Genomic DNA, 22,031 nt, shown 5'->3' with positions numbered 1-22,031 from the left:
ATTATTGTTGGTTCAATATTGCTAATGAGACAGCCTCCTGCTTATGGCCTTGAATATTGAAATTGGCAAGGAAGTCTAAAAGTGCCTAAGCCTTGACCTAAAATACACTCATCTCTACTGATCATTTAAATAATCTCCCAAAATAATAAATTTGGTGAGTCCTGCCTTAAGATGATGGTCTCTAATAGCTTATATTGAATGTGTTTAAAATCAAGGTCACAGTTGCCTAGTTGAGATCACAATGTCCATGCAAGTTTCTCCAAAATTAAGTACCTTTGTTATGCTCCCCATAGTGTTTTATTTATAAAGAACATTAGTCATTGCTTCTCTTCTTCCCTAATAAGAACTGAGCTAATAGCATCCTCACCCACTCTTAGGTAAAGCAGCAAGTCCTCGCCTAGTCTGGGACTCCAAAGTAAAAGGGTGAGGAGGATCTGCATTAGTGTACCCTTTATTTTGTAAAATATCCTGCCATTTATATAAATTTTTAATTTTTTTGGTATTTGATTAAGATATCTAATGATCTATAAGAAATTTGAAGTTAAGACTTTTTAAGTCTACGCATGAATTGATTGATAAGACTTACTGTAAATATGATGCCATGATAAGTGTGAGATAGAGTAGTTGTCCAATTAATCTTTAATATTGTCTCGTTTCTAATTTCCTTCTTCATCTTCATTCAATCTTTGACATAGTTTAGCTGGAGATTCACAAGATATGCAATCAATCACTTTATTTTTTTAGTAGATCTAAGACATTTTTTTTAAAAGATGAATATTATTATTCTATTAAACATCTTCTATATTTAAGAAGTATTTGAACTTACCCAACTTCTTAATCTCAATTTATTCAACAAGTTTTTTTTCCTGAGACTCCTTTTCTCTATCATCATTGCAAGCAACAATTAAATCATTAACATATATCTAATAAAAATTAAGCTTCTACCATTAGTGGAGTGTTTTAAAAAGAGGATATAATCTCCATGGCTTTATTTATATCAAGCTTGATCCATATCTATTGTGAAAATGCAAGATCGTGATTTATGGGATTGTTTAAACCCATATTATTTTTTTCTTAATTTACACACTTTATTATTCATGTAAAAACTATCAAATTAAAGTGGTAGATCCATATAAGCTTCTTCAACATCCTAACATAAGAAAAAATTCTTTATATCATACTGTAGCATAAACCATCCACAATTAGCTATAAGAAAAATTAGAATGCGTGTTGTATTCATTTTCACAACAAGGGAAATTTTTTTTAGATAATTGATTCTATAAGATTAAGTGTATCCTCTGGCTACTGATTACACTTTATATTGTTCATGACTTCCACCTAGACTATATTTAATTAAAAAAAAAAAACATTTGCATCCAATAGTTTTATTCCCTTTTGATAGTTTAACGAACTCCCAAGTGTGACTTTTTCAAAGGATTACTTTTTCTCATATGACATCCACTTAATTCTTATTTTCAAGTATCTCAAATAGAATTTATGATATTTTAATGGAATTGAAGCTTATGTTTATGAGAGCTCTTTAAAGGTAGGAGAACATTTTGAAAAGATGTGTATTAGGAGATGATACTGATAGGAAGTGCTTATGGAAATTTAGGAAAAGCCTTGGCTGAGATCTGATTCCAGCAATTTCAAAAAACCAATATCCCTATCCTAGTGGTCAACATAGAATCTCCAGCTCCCATCCTCCTTGAACATGAAGACTGGGCTAGAAAAAGTAATCACATTCGGCCTGAAGTAAGTGTTGTTTTGCACATGCTAATGTGGAGTACTTGGGGCACATGGTATCTCAAGAAAGGGTGGCCGCTGATAAGGCCAAGATTGAGGCAATGCTGAAATGGCCTTTACATAGGAATCTGAGGGAGCTGAGAGGTTTCCTTGGATTGACTATATACTATATGAGATTTGTAAGGGGATACAACACCATAGCCTGGCCATGGACAGAACAGCTGAAAAAGGATAGCTTCTAATGGGTAGAGGCGGCTATCCAGGCCATTGAGAGATTGAAGAAGCTCATGACCACGGTATTGGTCATGGCCATACTAGATTTCAACCAGATTTGCAAGGTAGAGACTAACACATCGGGTATGGATTCGGGGCAATGCTCATGTAGAATCACAAGCCCATAACTTACTCAAGCCAGGTGTTGACAACCAAAGTCGTTCTACGAGAGAGAGTTGATGGCAATTGTGCTCTCTATTCAGAAGTGGTGGCCTTATTGGGTCGACATGTCATCGTCATAGTAAACCAGAGGATTTTGAATAATTTGTTAGAGTAGTGAATGGTTATCGAGGAGCATCAAAGGTGGCTATAAAAGCTGTTGGGCTATGACTTTAAGATCTAATATATGCAAGGGTTAGAGAACAAGGCAGTTGATGCCTTGTCCAAATGTGTTAGAAAGCTCCAGGAGTTAGTCATGTCAATGCCAATAATGTTGAATTTGGGAGATCTAAAAGAGTGTGCATGATGTGGAGCTAGGAAGGATCATAGCAGATTTACTGAGGGATGATAATAACCACACTGCTATTCATTAGAGGGGGGGAAATTATTGTACCAGGGGAGGTTTGTATTGCCTCGAACCTCGGTCCATATTCCACATTTACTATAGGAGTTCCATGGGAGCGCTACTGGGGGTTATTCTGGTGTACAGAAGATAAACAAGAGATTAACCACAAAGTTGAATTGGAAGGGGATGCACAATATGGAAGAGATGATAGTTAGATGTGAGGTATGCCAGCAGAACAAGTACGAGGTCATTGTTCAAGGGAAGTTACTTCAACCATTAGTTATACTAGACAGTGTGTGGGAGGAGGTCACCATAGACTTCATAGATGGTTTACTCTGATCTGAGGGGTTTACAATGATTTTGATGGTAGTTGACAGGTTGAGCAAGTATGCTCACTTCATTCTCCTCTAACATCTTACACATTAATGATAGTGGCAGTAGCATTCATCAAAGAGATAGTCAAACTGTATGGGATACCGAAGTCTATAGTGTCCGATTGCGATAAGGTGTTTCTCAGTCACTTTTGGAGGGAGTTGGTAAGGCTGTAAGGGGCGATACTAAAGAGGAGCAACTCTTACCACCCTCAGACAGATGTGCAGACGGAAGTAGTTAACACTAGCTTGGAGACTTACCTACGATGTTTCACTTCAAAGACACCTCGGTTGTGGGCCAGGTAGCTATTATGGGTAGAGTACTGGTATAACACTTCATATCATTTGGCTTTCCAGATGACTCCTTTTACATTGTTGTATGGAAGGGATCCACCCCACCTTGTGCATTTTGGGCAGAGTACCACACCAGTTTCTTCAGTGGAATATGACTTGTAGGAGAGGGATAGGGTGCAGGAGGAATTAAAAAGGCACTTGCTGGAGGCTCAACAGATCATGAAGAAGCAAGCAGATGGGCATAGGAAGGACAACCAGTTTGAGATGGCGAGTAGAAAATATTTGAAGCTTCTCCCTTACAGATAAAGGACAGTCAATAACAAGAAAAATGAGAAGCTAGGACCGAGATACATTGGGCCATACAAGATATTGGAGTGGATCGGAGTTGTGGCTTACCAATTAAGGTTATCCCCCGACAGCTACATTACACCCAGTGTTCCATGTTTCACTGTGGAGGAGAGCTATAGTGGATTATGCTGCTAGTTCAGAGCTACCCATGGCACTGAACAAGAACTTGGAAGTAGTGTTGAAACCCTTGGAGATGAAAGGGGTATAACAGGGAGAAGGTGGGCTCAAGAAAATGCTGATAAAGTTGAAGACCCAACCCAACTATGACGCCACATGGGAGCCCTATGAGAGAGTGAAGCATCATTTTCCATTCTTTCACCTTGAGGACAAGGTGGATCTTTGGGAGGGAGGTATTGTTGGACCAACCCATCTTGGACCGGCTCTGTTTTATCAGAGGCCGAACAGGAGTCCCACCCCATGAGTTCTACCCCCTCAACGTGGGGTCTAGCAGCCAGCTATTATGAAGGGATTAATGTTTTTTAGAAGGAAAAATTCAAATGAGGTATTGTTTAGGGATTTTCTTTATTTTTTTTATGCTTCAAGGAGGATATTATTCCTAGGGTTAGGTTTTCATCTATTTGGCTGAATTGAGGTTGTTCTTATGGTTGTGTGGGCTCTAGCCAACAACTAGGGATTGGGAGAGCAAGATCTTCCGCTCAAATTAAAGATCCATTATATCTTGTTTGTTTTCATCCATTTTTCATCAAATAAAAGGTTTCTCAACTGTTTGACTACAAAATCCTTCTCAACTCCTGTTTAAACTTTGCTAAAATTCCAATTTCAGCCAAGTTTTCCTCTCTTTCTATTAGTGTTTCCTATCAAACAGATAGAGGAGAATGCATAGTGGTAGGTTGAGCTTATTACATATTAACGGTTCCAAGTCTAGAGTTTGTTGGAGGTTTTGGTTAGACTTATTCCTTTTTGAATAGACTTGAAGTGGCATAATGTCGATATTGGTTGTTGTTTGTGTTTTTTAGAATGTCAACAAGAAATATAGAGATTTTATCAAATTTATCTTCCAATTGAGAGTTATCTTCCTGAAGATGAGTTAACATGAAAAAGATTTTGCTTTTCATCAAAAGATGATATCTTAAAGTAAGATTTTTTTTTTTTTGTGGGTGAATGATAACACTTACATTTTTTTTGAGTGAATGAATACCCAGTAAAAATGTATTTGAAGGATCTAGAATCAAGTATAACCATGTTGTTTGTGGATGTGGACATAATAAAGCACCCAAATATTTTTAGTCGAATTTTGTGTGGAAGTACCTGTAAGAAAAAAATCAGCTACATAGTTTAGAGGACTTTAATCTATGATTAGATATATAGAAATTAGGATTGCTTCTCCCTAATATTTTTTGGCACATGGTTCTAGAAAAGAAGGGACTTAATGACTTCTAGAAGATGGCATTTTTTTTCTTTTTGAAACTACATTATGTAAACAAGTATTACGCAAAAGGATTAGTGGATGATATTATTTTTTAAAAGAAAAGATGATAATTTGCAATTAAAATAATCAGAAACATCATCAATCTAAAATACCTTAATATTAATATTGAACTATTTTTATATATCATGATAGTAAAAATAAGGAGAATATACTCACATCATTATTAGATTTAAATGAGAATTTGACTCCGAGCATAACATAATGGAGAAAAAGTATTCATGTAGCCAACCCCATCTAGTTGGATAAAGGCTTGATGTTGTTGTTATTGTATAGTAAAATGAGGAGAATAATACTGACATCAATTTTTTATATGATAAGATATACTAATATCTTTCGTTTTCAATCACGAATGAAAACGAAAAGTCTTTTAGCTCAAAAAACATTGAAAATTTTTAGAAGATCCATATATATAAGAGTGAACAATTAGATAAAGAGTAATAGAATTAACATCACTTTCAAGAAAATAACACAATGATGTTTAGAAATTTCAAAAATCTCATAATGAAAATTTTCATATTTTCATTCAAATTTTTCATATATTCATTCATAAAAGAAGAAAAATATCTATTGTAGTGTTTTGAAAAAGGAATATCCTAGCCTATAACGATGTTTCTATATGACATCTACATTGAGTGTGGAAATGAAAGAATATGAAAAGGGGTTTCATCTTTAAGAAAATATAACTCATCCTTTCGTCTAGCTTGCACAATTATCTTCCTCGTAGTGAGGTCCTAAAATACACAATGATTAACAAGAAAGGTTATCTTGTAGTTGTGGTCATCAGTGATTTTATAGATTAATAGAAACTTTACCGTAAGATAAAAGCATGCAAAACATAAATGCGGGTAAATGAGAAAGAATTTGAAATATTGCCTTAATTATGGCAGGATTCGAAGGTTTAAAATAGATTGGCAAGGTTGATCATGTGGTTAAAGGCTCCATAATCTAAAATCTAGGTATGAAAAAATTTATTTAAGGCACTAAAATACAAAAGTTAAAAAATCACATCATTTTAAGCTAGAGAGCATGATCCAAATGATTTTTTTAAAGAGTTCAGATTCTTGAGTTTGCCAATTTCCTCTAGGTTGAACCCTTCTGATTTCACAAGATAGTCATGCCTTTTTTGGTAACTGTCACAGTTTCCCTTATATCATGAAGGCTTTCTCTTACTAGAACTTTTCTTTGATTAATCATTTATTGCATAGTTACACCTTTGATTTCCTTTGGAAGAAGGCTTTAATCCTTCTATAACGGAAGAGTTTGTAGTAAGTCCCTTACCTTTGAATTTGATTGTTGTCATGGCAAATATTTAAAGACAACAGCATCGCACATTATTGGTCTTCTTTCTTCTATTGCTCTTATGAGAGAGAAAACCTGATTTAATGATGGAAGATTTTCTCTATTAAAAATTTGAACCTGAATTTGGTCAAAGTCATTATTGAGTTCTGTAACAAACTCAAACACCCTTTCTCTTCCTATAAATTTCTTGAGAATTACTACATCATGCAACATGTCATCTCGATATCATCATAATAATACAGTTCAAGCTAATAAACATTTATTACGTTAAAGTATAAAATAACAAGAAGGTTATTGTATTTGGTTATTCATATGTCAATTTTTATCTCGCTAAAGAGAGCAGCATCCTTTACATTTCAGCACATTTTTTTGATGGCATGCCAAACTTTTTTTAAGGTAGATAGGAGCATAAAAAACTATTGATTTTAGGCATAATTATATTCCAAACCCCTGTCATGATTATGAAACTTTCATCCTAAAGTATAAACTTTAGTTCCTTTAGCACCAAAGAAGAATCCATAAGATAATGGATCTTCCTCGTTTCTTTTAGAAAGGTATCACAATTTGAGATCATTTAATGTAGTTTTTTCCATTCAATTAATATGTGACTTTTAGTCGTTGAAGTTCCTCTTTAGTCTAATTTTCACCATTCATGTGATAGGAAACACTTGGATTTCCAAGTGTTTCTCACCAAGATCAAGTAGATCCAAGGGAAAACTGCTGTCCACAGCAGAAAAACAGCCAAAATACAAGAAAAATCTGAGAGGAAAACGTAGGAAAACGATGCAAACACTTTTATTTCGATAACGGATGAAAAGCACTTGCAAGATACAACTTTCCTTCAATTCGAGAGGAAGTAAAAACTCTCCAAATCTCTAGCCGTAGCCTAGAGCCCAAGAACACAAACCCTAGATCTCAAATAAGATTCAAATTCAAGATAATCCTTCTCCCCCCTATTCCTCCTAATTTATCATGAAAGGAAGATTACAAATTACCTAATCCCCCCTCACATTCAAAAATTCCCTCCCAAAACTCAAAATACATCAAGTGGGCCCCCTAGGGGTTTCCGCCCAGCTCCTGGCTAGGTTTCTTCCGCCGGGAGTAGGTCCTGACCGGTCCAGCCGGCCCAGGATGGGCCGGCGTAACATCATGATGGTTGACTCTTTGGAAGGGAATTGCAAGAAACAAAATATCATAAAGAGAACGAAGAATCCAACAAAAAATAAGGAAAAGAAAAGAGAACAAAGGTTGGAAGAATGAAACCCTAATCTCGCACTGATATAATATAAAAAAGGAGAAAATAAAATATAAAAAAAGATAAATTTAAATAAATTAATTAATTAATTAAAATTTAAACTTTTTCAAAAGTATTATAATGAAAATAAATCAAAGCTAGAAAAGGAAAGGAAGACACATAGATTGCATTCTACAACAATGACGACGACATCAAGCCTTTATCCCACTATGTGGGTCGTCTACATGAATCCCTTTTTTCTTCATTTTGTCATGTTAAGAGTTAAATTCTCATTTAGAATTTTAGATCTAATAAAAATAAGTCATTTCTAATATTTTCTAATCAAGTCTTTTTTGGTCTACTTCAGTATTTCTTAAGATAGGTCAAAAATCTAATATATCTATTCTCCTAACTAGATCATCATAAGGCCAACATTTTATGTAATCAAACCATCTAAGGAGACTCTCTAATCTTATCTGCCACTAGAGCTACTACAATCTTTTCAAATATATAGTCATTTCGCATTTTATCTATAAGAGTGAAGCCACTCATCCACCTAAGCATCCTTATCTCTATCACACTTTACTTAATTTTATACTTCTCTTTTAATGGCCACATTTTGCACCCTAGTCATGGCATGGAGGGACTATCTTGATAGTGCTTCTCATTGAGGTTGCACATATCAAGGGAAGAATTCATCTTTCATCCTTAGTTTTCAGAAAAAATTCTTGTATTTTGCATTTCAATAAGGCATACACACATTAGTCATCATCAATTGAATGAAAAATCTTTACACTCTTCCACATTCTCTATATCCTAGTTGACATGATCCATTGCCATCATCAATTGAATGAAAATTTATTATTCCCATCCTGTCTTCGCAGACCTGAAATTAATTTAGCTGAGAATATACATAGTGGAACATTTCATGAATTGATGTTATGTTGCACTTTAAAGCTTTTGTTGAATAGAGAAAACGATAAATTTATGCTAACCGCTAAGGGTAATGAATTTTTGCTACTTCATTTGAATTTTTACTATGCACTCATATCATAATGTAAATTTTGGAATAGCAAAATTGCTGCTGACAAGTCAGAGCGTGGACAACTCTGTCCGCAGAAAAGGTTGAGCATTAAACATGTCATAATCATCAAGTGTGGAATTGATGATGCAAGTTTGTGTCATTTCATATATCTTTCAAATTTTATGCATGCACTTATCATGAGGGTGTTCCTCATTTTCCTCTATAGATCATTCCAGCCAATAGAGGCACATGAAAATGTTGATGATATTGAAGGATACGACTTAGCAACTTGGTGGATTTTGTTGTAGTGTCAAGTGCGAGCCTTGTTTTTGTCCAAAGAGACGCTGTCATGAAATTGGTAGAATGAAGAAAGTCTCACATGTTTTTGTTTGTATCTTTAAACAGAGCAATAGACTTAATGGGTTCAAGGATATAGAGCATTCATGTGAGAACAGTACATTAGGAAGCTTGGCATTTGATATCTTTAGTAGCGTCAGTTTGTTCTGAAGGAAAAGTGCCATGACTAATTTTTTCATGAAATCCCATAAAGAATATAACGCCCAAGACCATAGGAGATACTGAATACCATTGAATTTGACTGACATACAAATTCTTGATACAAGCTCCAGCTTGAGGGAGGTGTAGAGCAAGCCATGAATAAACAAGGCCAACAATAAAGAAAAATGAAGGGAGGAGTTTAAGAAATCATAGATTTATGGAAATAACAAAGAGATGTGGTAAGAAACAAATGTGCAAGATTGGTTGCTAACAAGATCACATGCAGCAGTGATGCCATAGCAGTAGAAGTAGCATTCCGTGATGCGAAGACAACAGCATACGCATGCAATGAGGGCTTATGAGTGCTACGGTGTTGAGGACGTCCTATAAGTTTATGATGATGGTAAAGTGCTCGTGAAGGCAACGGTGTGCAAGTTGATGGACTGGGTATGCTTGGGCATTGATGAGTATTCACATGGAAAGCTTAGATGCAATGGGAAAGGTGACTAGAGTAGGAAAGTGGGCGACAGCTAGGTTTACCTTAGCCCACCTCACTCAGATACATGTTAGAAAAAATATCATTATTATCTGTCTTATTCACCAGAGAGTCTCTCTATTAGTAATAGAGGAATGCATACAATGATCTATTATACAATCAAATAAACATACATCTCTCGTCAAATATAAGGCACCTTCCTAATTTTATATTTTCCTAGGCAAACTAAAAGAGATAAGTGTTATTGCTTGAACTGAGTGCAACAATTATCAAGATGTAGAATTCAGGAAGTAGTACTCCTGTGAATATTCATCACTGGCTTATATGAATTTATTACATGAACATAGTTCAAGTATTTGGTACGTTATTAAATTGATTGATTTGTCTATTACTCATTTATGAGTGTTTTAATGGAAAGAATCGACTATTATTAGAATTACTGAGGAAGCATTAAAAAAAAATCTCTCTATCTCAACAACCATTCACCTGTTATTGTTTTCAATCATCATCTAGTAGTATACATTGCTCGAGATAGGTGGCTTGGTGAGGTGTCTTCGTTATTGGGGATTACTAAAGACCAAATATTAGTTAAATAGCCCCGCAACCCATGAGCACTGTATGAGTAATTAAATTTAAATGTCGTTTGTTCCAGTGCAGAAGTTTATTGGCTGTTAATTTTGTAAGTTAATAGATAATCCAGCAAGCTTAACAATTTTCAACCTTGCAAGAGATTCAGCTAGTTCATATACATATAAAATTAAACATTTATCATCCAAATAATTCATTTGCACATTTCATAGAAATTAAAAAAGAAAACTAGCATTAAATATTTCGTGTAAGATACAACAACAATTAAGACTTCATTTGGGACGGCTTTCTTACTGCTTCTTAAAGCGGTTTTTTGCACTGAAAAGTTGTTTTAAGAAGTATTAAAAAACCGTCCCAAACGAAGCTTAAGAAGGAGCTTCAATTAGGCAATTCTTAGAAAAACCGAATGTGTGCTTGTAAAACAGCTTTTGCATCTATAAATGTAGTTATGAACCAAACAAAATCATTAAATTGTGAAAAAATCACTAAAACAAACAGCATAAGTTAAAAATAATTTATCTGCAAGCGCATGGACAGATGCACTTTCATGCCTGTGTTGTGTAAGCTAATATGCATGCTAACTGTCATGGGTAAAAGAACAATATTCCTCTCAAAAGCAGTGGTAACAGAATTTTCGTAGGAAAAAAAAAAAAGAATGGCAAGAGTTTAACAGGGAAACAAACTAACCCATGAAGACTGGACTCAGAGGAACCTTGACTAATTTCCCATCGAGCAAATGCACTCTCTCTCTCAAAAGCCAATTCCTCCAGCTGTTTTTGTGCAGCAGCTTGAAAAATATGGGGCTGATTCTTCAATATATCACACAAGAATTTACCCTCGGGTGTGCATAGTTCAAGAGGAGTGCCCAAACTTCTATAGTCGGACTCATTAGACTCAACCCTTGCCAGTGTAGCCAGTGATGGTAATCTATGATTGGAAAAGTTGTTTCTTCGACAGAATCTAAATATTCCCTGGGCCACAGTATAGAAAATGTTCACAATATAAGCCTAACAGATGAACTTTGTTGGCTTATGGTTAATTTCAAATATCAGCAAATAAATGTTGATAAGAACATTTTAAGCAACAATAAATGAATGGATCCTCCCTCAATCAATACCATTATAGAAAACCATATAAACCAACAGAAGAACTCAATTCATGACAAAATCAAGTGGTCTGAAATAAAAGATAGATCTCAGATGAAACCTGCAACTTCCAACATCAACTGAAAAGAACAATCTTTTTAAGGACTAAGAAATCAAAATCTTTTATTGAATCTAAATTTATTTATGGGTAACAACCAACCTTACCAGAAGACAAGCCTAGAAGGTTATGAATTGAGAACTTATGAAGGAATGAGAAGAGTAAGGGAGAGTTTTGTAGAAAGTATTTCACTAGCTCAAAAACTCTTTAAAAAAATGCCAAAACATGTAAAATATTCCTTTTCATTCTTTATTTATAGGGATCTAAGAGCTATAGAAAATATTACTTCAAAAAATAGTCAAAAGTACATTTATTAATGACCCATGGTATGGACTTCCCTAGAAAAGTGCCAAGCTCTAGCTGGCCAAGTGAATGGTTACATCTCTTATTTTGACCCCTCTATTTTGAGACAAGTTCCCTTATACCAAGTGCATGCAGGCAAGCCATGATGCGCAGACACAAACAAGGCAACATAGAAACAACATGATAAGAACAAGCATGAGATTCATTAATTATTAAAAATATACGACACATGTACGAGTTAGACATGACATTATAATTTTTATATCTTTAAAATAATGTATAAAAATTAAATAAGTAGAATATTAAAAATAATTGAAAAATAATATTTTATATAATTATAATTTATGCTTAAAATAATAAATATTAGAATGTCAAAAGTCCGGTCGATGTCGTATGTTAGGCATCGAGAGTGGAAACACAATGTTGTTGAAATTCAAGCATCAATGTTATGCAATGACAATGAGCATCAAACGCCGATATTGAGATGTCAAAACCACGTCGGCCGTTAATGTTGAGACGGTGTTGGACAAGGTGAAATGTCAAGATAGAGCAGGGTATGACTGTGGGTGTAGAAATTGATGGTGTCGAGCGTCAATGTCAAGATCACATTAAACATTGAAGTTGAGATGATTTTGAAATGCTTATGTTGTGACAGTATTAGACATCGATGTTGGGATAGCAAAGAGCATTGTATAACCCTAACCGCGACCGACCAGAGAATGAAATGAAAATGTGTGGGGAATGGTAGAATGAGTGCAAAAAATTAATATGAAGCTGTGTAGAGAAAATGAGAAATTTATTTTTTATCTTTTATAATAAATAAATTTTGAAAAACAAAAAATATATTTAAAAAAATCATAAAATATTTAAGACATTGTGTCAAGCACACACTTTGAATTTATTTTTAATGCTTCTTTTAATTGGACACATCTCGGATGTGAAATGTTTCCAACAAGTGTTTGATGTGTGTCGTTTCTGAGACGCGTCATATACTACATACCTCCTTAAGGAAAAGTTTCGGTGCATCATTGCTGCCAAGTAAACGTAAGCAAGTCTGCTGGTGAGGTCAAAACTGAGAAAGCTATGGCAAATAAGCACTGTAAAATCAATAGCGGCCCTTTTGATGGATTTCTAAATTGCTTCAATGTGAGAGGCAAGTCGATTCAAGTTGCAGGTAAAATAGACTCCATGGTCAACTGATTGTGATGAAATGAGCAGTAACCTCTTAAGAAAATCCTTTAATGCTACTGGATGATGGATATTATTAATGACATTCTACCCTAGGTAGCGATGAGTGTCTTTAGTGGGTGCTTCTTGCCAAGGAGCAAATCCTGATCTGATTGGTATGTATGAACCCTTGGCTTTTCAGTGAGAGTCAACTCCCCTTTGACTATTTTGCAAAGTTGGAGATTGGTGACCCTGGAGCAAGTGGTCATTCCCGAGGTCCAAAAGGTACCTGGAAGATACCTATTAAATACTTGAAAATATGTATATTAGTGTCCATTGAATTCCGCAATTCACTTCATCCTATAAAGGTGAAGCATAAAAAATAACAAGTGAACTAATGGTGTGCACTTAACATGGCCACTAACTAGTTAAAGTAAATGCAAAGTCAATGTTATGTTTTGATGTAGCCACGATTTTCACATAAATTTCCCATGATGACAGTGATGTGACGCCACTCATACCAACTCCTATAAGAAGTGGCCTCATGCATGAACTCCTCAGTCTCTTAAACATTTAGTTAAATCGTAGCATGCGGTGACTGTGATAAAATGGACCACACAAAACTTGTAATGTACAGTATGATACTTGTGTAGAGGGTGGCGATTCATTTCTCTAAAGGGGACAGAACTAAGAAGAGGGCGATTGGCCCTTCAGCAAGTAATGAGAAAGGTGTCGATGCTGATCCCGAAACAGTTCAAGGATACATTGGACCTATGACTCCTGCAAAAAGAATAAAGGTGGAAACAGGTGTAGCGAAGGAAACTAAAACTATGACGTCTAATATTGCGGGCACCCATAACCGACTATTGGGGTCAATGATTGTTAAGAGTCCATGGAGAGTGACACACTCATTCTGAGGACTTTCCCTTGAACATGAGGTTAACAAAGTGATTTCTCCTAGGGCAACCAGTAAAGGCTGCAGTTAAAAAATAGGTAACCTCCACGAAGGTTGTAATGGCCTTTGGTAGGAGCCAATTTGAATGCTTCAACTAAAAAAGAAATGAATTACTAGCAATCCTTGAAGATGATCAAGTTTAGTAGTTGAGCATTCTCCTCCAATAGCAAGCCTATTATGTGCCATTCCTCAAGAAACTTTGACACATCGGTATTAACGCAATGGGCACCAAGCTTGTACACTAAGATGACTATCCTTCACAAAACGTATTAAACATTCCTATAAATTGCTTGGATAAGAGCTTCTTTAATGTTGATCCTTTACTATGGAAAAGCGATCAGCAAAGGCCGAGTTGGCTGTGGAGACTACCATCAAGCAAAACAAGGAACCTGCTATGGAGAAGACCCTAGCTTCTCAAGGAATGGTGGCACCAAAGAGTCGCTATTCTCACTCTTGTTGGGCTCGCCGGGTGACAAAATCCACTTAACTCAGGTGTTAACAACATTTGAGGCACTGGGTGATGTATCACATTATGTTGGTAAAGATAATTAAATTAAAAGTCCAATTAGAGAGCTAAGACCAAAGCCAACAAAATGATTAAAGTAAAGACCAAATTACAAAAGTCTAATAAAAAATCCATAATTTTAAATATTTTAAATTTAATTTATACTTTTGCTTTCATCTAGAAACTTATGCGGTTAGCAATGAAATGGTTAAGGATGAGACATTAAAAAAAGGGTAGTTGAAACTCCTCTTTAATGCCCAACTAATCCCCTCTCTCTCCCTTTTTTTCTTTTTTTCTCTCCAAATATTAGTTTGGTAATTACAATAAATATAAGATAATATGATTTTAATTTTCAATTTCGGAAAAAAATAATTATGTGAAGGAGTTCTCTCCATTTTCTTAGTATTTGGAGGCTTTAAATGTCTTTTTTTTGGTGAAATTAGATAGTTATCTTTTTTTTATGTTACTTACAAATCTTCTTAAACAGTTACTCAACTCTATTCACAACTTTTCCTCTACTTTATAAGCATTCTATAAGACTGATAAACTAACAACCAAAAAATCTTAAAACCCTTCAAAACAATTCCATGTTTCCATCAGTCCAAATAGGGAACAATTGGACCTAGTCTTATTTTTTACATTTCAACATCCTCTTAAACACAACCAAATTCTAAATTCAACTCCACTTCACAAGCTCACATTTTAAGCTAACATTCCACCATTATTTACAACTATTTATCTCACGTAAGTCACACTTGAAAGTGATCTTCCAAATAAATTTCATTGTCATTTCTACTAATATACTCCTCGAAAGCCTTCATCATTTTATCAAAAACTCCAGAGTACTTCTCTAAATATTAAATTAATAATCTACTATCTTTTCTAACCATTAATCTCAACAAAAGGCTACCTACCACCATCATATTTGATATTAGAGCTAACTTGGAAAGAAGCCCATTGGCTAGAACTTCTGAATAACTTAAAAGAATTTTCTTATAGTGGGCATATCTCCAAAAGCTTAAGAGTTACTCCAGTAAATTTGGGTTTAGTAAACCATTTATATAATAGATTTATTTTATACTAATAGCTTGAATATATAGTATATTATTTTGTAAGTCTATAATGTGCTCATCAGATGCAATTAATGAGCTCCACCATAAAGCATAGCTAATATTATAATGTGAACCTACCTATCAATTTTTTTCTTGAGTGTAAATTTCGATAAGAGTGTGTTCCACCTTAAGAAATGAAAAACATGACTTTGATGTGCATAAAACTTTATATAACTTTATTTAATTTTTATATTAACTATAATGATAAAATAAATTGCTTATTTATCAAAATTTAAATAATTTGTTAACATAAGGGCTTTGGCTTATATATCTAAGCAATTTTCTTTCTTGCATTCAAAATTACATGCATTAAAATATGTGTATAAAATTTAATATATTTGAAATAAAATAAAAAAACTAGGTCAAAATAGCTTAAACTACCTATGAAGATCTTAGAACATAAGAGGTCTTTGTACCCCCCCCCCCCCCCCCCCCCCCCTCCCCCCCCCCCCGCCCCCCCCCCCCTCACTTCGAAGTTCTTTTTTTACTTAATATTTAATAATTTTTATATCTATACTTTAAATTTCACAGACTCTCCTTTATAGCTCTTTCTCTCAACTCTCTCTTCATATTAAAAAAATATCATCTCATAATATATGAATCAGTTTCACAAGCTCAAATTAAAAATTTGACAAGGATAGTTAATTCTTTAGATCTTAGGATTCATGAAAATCATATTAAGCCAAATAAACTATTTGAGGAGATATAAGGATTAAAGGATCAAAACATAAGCTATTCTGAATCATTTGCAAAAATAAGAAAAAACATGTCTCACGTCCTGCCCAAGATCATAATACACCTTTAGAAGATGATGATTCTTTTATAGACCAAGGTAATGATCAACCTAATAGAAGACAGTCAAACCTTAGGAATGGAGTTAGGAGAGAACATCATCATAAGAGTACTCATTATTTTAATGATCCCTCCAGGAGAGTTAAAATTGAAGCTCCCACCTATGATGACACTCATCACCCCAATAAGTTACTAGATTGTTAATCCACACAGATGAGTTCTTTTATTAGCGTAGGATAGATAATTATCCAAGAATTTCTTCTAATATAAAACTAACTAAACATGTCAAGATCTATTGAACCAATATTTTAGACAAAGAACATAGGTCAAGAAGGACCACTCTTACTTAGAGTAAACTTAAAGAGATATTAACAACCAAATTTGCACTAGACACCATAATAAAAAACTACATGAGCAGCTATTAACAGTTCGTGCCACGTCTGTCTGTATCTTGAACTGAATGCAGTCTTTACCACATCTGTCTCTCTCATCATCACCTAATAATATCAAAATCTCAGACCAATTTTGGAAAATGCAGAATTTCTAACAAGATGATCAAATAGATCATTAATCCTTGGCAGAGAATACTTGATATTAATTGTTTCCTTATTCAATTCGCTGTAGTCAATACACATGCATATAGTATCATCCTTTTGCACAAATAGAATAGGTGCACTCCATGGAGACACAATAGTAAAGACAACCTAGAATGCCGAACTCCTGAAGTTGTACCTTCACATTCTTGAAGCTCTTTAGATGACGTCTTATATGGAGCCTTATATATCAAAACAGTACCCAAAAATACATCAATGTAGAACTCAATCTCCCTATCCGAAGGAAAACTCACCAACTCCTCAGGGAACAAATCGAAAAACTCCCATATTACATAAGCATCTTCCAAAGATCAAGAATCCAAACTCTTATCCCAAACTTTGTTTTGATAATGTTTTGAAAACTTTTCATCACATTATCATTATCTCCTTCAATGATGATTATCCTCCTTTATTAAAGAATTTAATTTTGTTATTTTCAAACAAATCAGTAGAGAATGCAATAAGTTAGCAGATATGTGTGCTAACTTTGCTCTTAATAGTGAATTTGCTTGGGACTCTTAATAGTATGGAACACATTCCTTCTCCTTTTTTACTATTATTAAAGGAGGAATGTGATGCTATTAGCTTGTATTAGCTTATTTCTTTTTTAATGCAATTGCTCTATGCATTTCTCAAAAAAAAAAAAAAAAACTCTTATCCCAAACAGGTGCCAAAAATATAATACAACCTTTCCTCCATAATTTATCTACTTGAATAGCATGTATTAGGCATAACAACATTCCTCTAACTGTCCATAAATAGTGTAAATCTATTTTTCTAACAATCGATCTGAGCTATGTATCAACTGAACCAATCCATACCCAGATGATGTTGAATTCAGAAATAGGTAATAATATTAGACTAAATCTCTACTATCTATCAGATATTTCAATATCACAAAAACATATTCTAATGATTACCATACCATCTCTAATAAACAAAATAATAGAAAGACAAAAAGACAATAGAACGGAAGACAACTACAACAAATCAAAATATTTCTCGAAAACAAATAAATACTTGCTCCAAAATTGCATAAAAGGCAACATGGCAGGTCAAAAATATAGGTCATACTATAACCACATCCAGAGCATCTCTAGCTTCATGACCGAGTTCAATTGTATACACTTGCCTAAATGAGTAATAAAACTATCAGGGACTCTCTGATTACTCCCAGATGATCTCTATCACAGAACAAAAACAACCACCTTTGTTAAAAGATCACTTAACAAACACACAAGGGGAACTGTCCTTGGTCTCCCTGCAGACATAAAAAAAAAACTCTTATGCCAAAGCTCAAATGTCGATCAAGTGCTGCCTGCAAACACTCAACCATCCTGTGTCCAATCTGATCACACCAAAAGTACTGACTTATCATCCAATAACACTGATCAAAATATCTTTTGCCACAACTATGACACCTAACTACCCCAATATTAGAACCTCAAGAACTGACAATGCTGATGTTATCAAGAACTAACACTGACTAACCACCTCTCCTAGAATCTCTAGGTCCAAACTTACTCCACTTCTTAGAAAATCTAGTACTAGAAGTCTCACCATCGAGCTTTTTCCTACAAGAAACCCACTATAAAGTAGCTAACAGGTCATTCTCTATCAAACAAACCCTCTCTACTAACTCAAAGAAATCAAAAATGTGAAACAGAACTAATGGTTGCCTCAAACTATCCTGAAGCCCTTTCAAAACACATGTAACACTTATCCTCAGAAGTATTGACCAGCTGCAGAGCATAACTGGCTAAGGGAGGGAATTCTGTCTCCTACTGCATAATTGTCATACTCCCCTATATCAATTCGAAAAGAATTATATCGCATAGACAGAGATACAAACCATGATCTAAAGACAACTATTAACTCCCCCCAGCATATAAAAAAATTCAACCTTCCCTAAAACTACTCTCTCTCTCTTGGCACAACCACCAATGCTCAACCTCACCATCCAATAGAAACACAAACAACATGACCTTCCTTTTCAAGCGGACACCGCATCCTACCAAAAGTCTTTCCTAATCTTATCAAGCAATCTTTTATTGCTCTTAGCTCAATAACTCCTTCAAATCTCAAAGGCTTCAAGTTCAAAGACAACTATAAATATTTTTCCACATCATCAAATCTAATAGAATATATCCTACTATAAGCCTCACCCATTCACTGAGCTACCAGACTGGCAAACTATGAAATGGAGTTAGAACTGATATTAGGGTAGCACTCTACATCAATATTGCCTGACTAGCACTATATCCATCTGTCATATCAGGGTCTTACAAATCCATTAAATAACTATTCAGAGAATCTGAGATTTAGAGAATGCATACCTTCGCGGGGTTGCCGATGTTGGCTCAAGGATCGAGGCGAGTACACATTTTTGTTATTCCTTTTCTCTTATATATATATATATATATTATATCCATCTGTCATATCAGGGTCTTACAAATCCATTAAATAACTATTCAGAGAATCTGAGATTTAGAGAATGCATACCTTCGCGGGGTTGCCGATGTTGGCTCAAGGATCGAGGCGAGTACACATTTTTGTTATTCCTTTTCTCTTATATATATATATATATATATATATATATATATATATATATAAGAGAGAGATTTAGAATCCTTACGACCACTTTATATAATTATTCCCAATTACAGAATTTTTAAATTAAACCAATTTTATAACAAATCTTCTATTTTTAACTCTTTCTTTGCACAATTGGATTCCACACCAACTATTTTTACTATTAGGAGCTTTCTCCTAGATACTCCAAAGCACATCTTTGCAATATTCTTAATATCACTAGCCACTTTTTCCCACATAACATTAGCAAGTCCTCATGCACAGACAAAATCTTAAGATCTAAAATCTTACTCACAAAATTTGTGTTAATATTCTTTAAATGCCCCATCTATCCTCGAAAAACATTTGTACTAACTTATTTTTATTTTATGCCCCTTTATCCTTAAAGTCCAAAACTAATAATCGATGTTGAGTACATAAAACTTTCACCTCGAAATAACTATTACAATCTTATGCAATCTAAAACGGTTAATTTTCTAGAATAAGAAATAGTCAATCTGGGTTGTACTACATCCATTTTTAATAAAGTTGATGAGATGTCATATCCTTTCTTAATAGGTATTAGCAATTGAAAAAGATCATAAGCTAAACAAAAATCTAATTATGGTCTTGCCACCTGCATTCGTCGTTCCAAATCCATCCACCATTGAATGCTTTAAATCAACTACCTCTTTACCAACATGTCCATATTAAATCTCCTCCCAATAAAAAACTCTTTCTTCCAGAGGTATATTTTTGTATTAATTCTTCTAGTCATCAAAATTTATTTAAACTTATATCCAAACCTACCTGAGGAAAATAAGCACTTATAATATTTAACAAATCTATCCTCAACAACAATCTTTAAAGCTATAATTCTATCACCAATCCTATAATTTTTACATACATTATCCTTTAAACTCTTATCTAATAAGACACCCTACACCATTTCAGTAGCGACTCCTACGTGCCGAATACCAAAGTTTAATCCAAACTATCGATTGTCCTTGGCCTTCTCTCCAACCCACTTAGTTTCCTGAATGCATAAAATATTTAAATTTCCCTATGAATCAATAATATCATTTAACCCATTAATTACCTGTTAAGGAACCTATATTCCAAGTTCCTATCTAATTTTAGTTCATGGACTAGCTTCTTTGCCCACATTCGTCATTGATGCGGGAACCCTTGCCTATATTACACTGCACACCGTGGCGCCGTGCAGCGCGCCTTGCAGACTGTTCACTGTATTCAGCCATACAGCGCAGTCCTTCCAGGGGACGCGCCAGCATTAACACAATTTCTTAAAAGGATTCATTCATTTTGTTCGACAGTTTACGCTAGTGTCGCTACCTAACGCAACCCTGCCATCTTTTCTCATCCAGAACTTGGACCTGGCACGTAGCAGTATGTTAACTAAGAGGGGAAGAAAGATAAATTATAACTCCCACATGCTAGCTTGCCCTAAAATAAAGGAACAAAATAAATTAAGAACAAAATAATATCAACTATAGAGCCCACATCAAGATACTGGAACCATATATTTCAAACACCGTCACACAAGAAAAGAAAAAAGGCGAAGCAATGGTGGAACTGATGAGGGTCTTGAATGGTAGAAGTATGTATTAAATAAAACATTGCAAGTGAAGAGGATTTAAAAGAATATTAGAATAAGAATATGGACGTTTAAAATTATCTCAAAAGGCTGAGAGTTCCACATTCCTCACGTGGAGTTACGTAAAAAAGAAAAAAAACATGAGCATGCATGATTGGCCTCTAATGCACTGCTACCAATGCTTTTAGAATGGCAGCTCAATATTGGCGACCTTCGCGCATTCCGTAGAAAGGATTATTCATTGACCACTAAGCTGGTTGCTACCCTGTCTACAAAAATATAAAAGTCCAAGAGATATGTTCATGAGATTCTTTGAAAGAAAAGAGTTAATAATGCTATATTCAAATCATTTAAAGATTAATATATGCAGGAGCTGATTACTTGTGTTCAAACACAAGTGTTGACCAAGTATTTTTCCTAATTTTCGGTTGTTACATCAAGGCGATCAGCCTAAGCCCCATATCTTTTTGCTTTAGTCATGGATGTTTCTCACTATAATTTGCAAGAGGATGTACCTTGGTGTATGCTTTTTGCGTGATGATATTCTTCTGTTGATAAGACTAGAGAGGGGAGTTTGAAAGTATAACTTGAATTATGGAGGTCAACATTAGATGGACTAAAGGTTTTCGCTTCGGAGTAGAACTAAAACGAAAGTATATGATAGTGTAAATTTTGTAGTAATAAACCTAGTGAGGGGTGTGACTTTGGGCGATCAAGTCATTAGATAAGATACACGTTTAGATATCTTGGATCTATTGTTCAGAGTGGTGGTGAAATAGATGGGGATATTATCACAGAAATTCAAGTTTGGGATTGGTTGAAGTGGAGGAATGCATCGGGCTTGTTGTGTGATAGAAAAGTACCCCTCACTTAAGGAAATTTCTATAAAGATGGTAGTGAGGCCATGCAATGTTTATGTGCTGAATGTTGCCACTTAAAAGAGAAGCATAATATTAGTTAAGTGTGGCCAGAATGAGATGCTCACGGTGGATGAGTGCTTTTACCGCTTAGAGATTAGATACGAAATGAGCATATACGTGGAAAGAAGTTGGAGTAGCCCCCAGTAGAAGATAGATTAGAGAGAGTCGC

General features: G+C 34.6%; 1 protein-coding gene across 1 annotated transcript in view; it reads right to left on the bottom strand.

The window, feature by feature from the left end:
* Positions 1-22,031, bottom strand: part of LOC110093220 (UV-B-induced protein At3g17800, chloroplastic) — a 55,565-nt gene that overhangs the window by 17,475 nt on the left and 16,059 nt on the right. The window contains exon 2 of the mRNA XM_020818037.2: positions 10,814-11,097. Coding sequence (XP_020673696.1) covers positions 10,814-11,097 — 284 coding nt within the window. The remainder of the gene's footprint in view (positions 1-10,813; positions 11,098-22,031) is intronic.

Source organism: Dendrobium catenatum, unplaced genomic scaffold (genome assembly GCF_001605985.2).
Source record: "Dendrobium catenatum unplaced genomic scaffold, ASM160598v2 fragScaff_scaffold_665, whole genome shotgun sequence".
Taxonomy (NCBI): Eukaryota; Viridiplantae; Streptophyta; class Magnoliopsida; order Asparagales; family Orchidaceae; genus Dendrobium; species Dendrobium catenatum.
The sequence above is the reverse complement of the archived record's forward strand: the minus strand, read 5'-3'. Positions and strand labels throughout refer to the sequence as shown.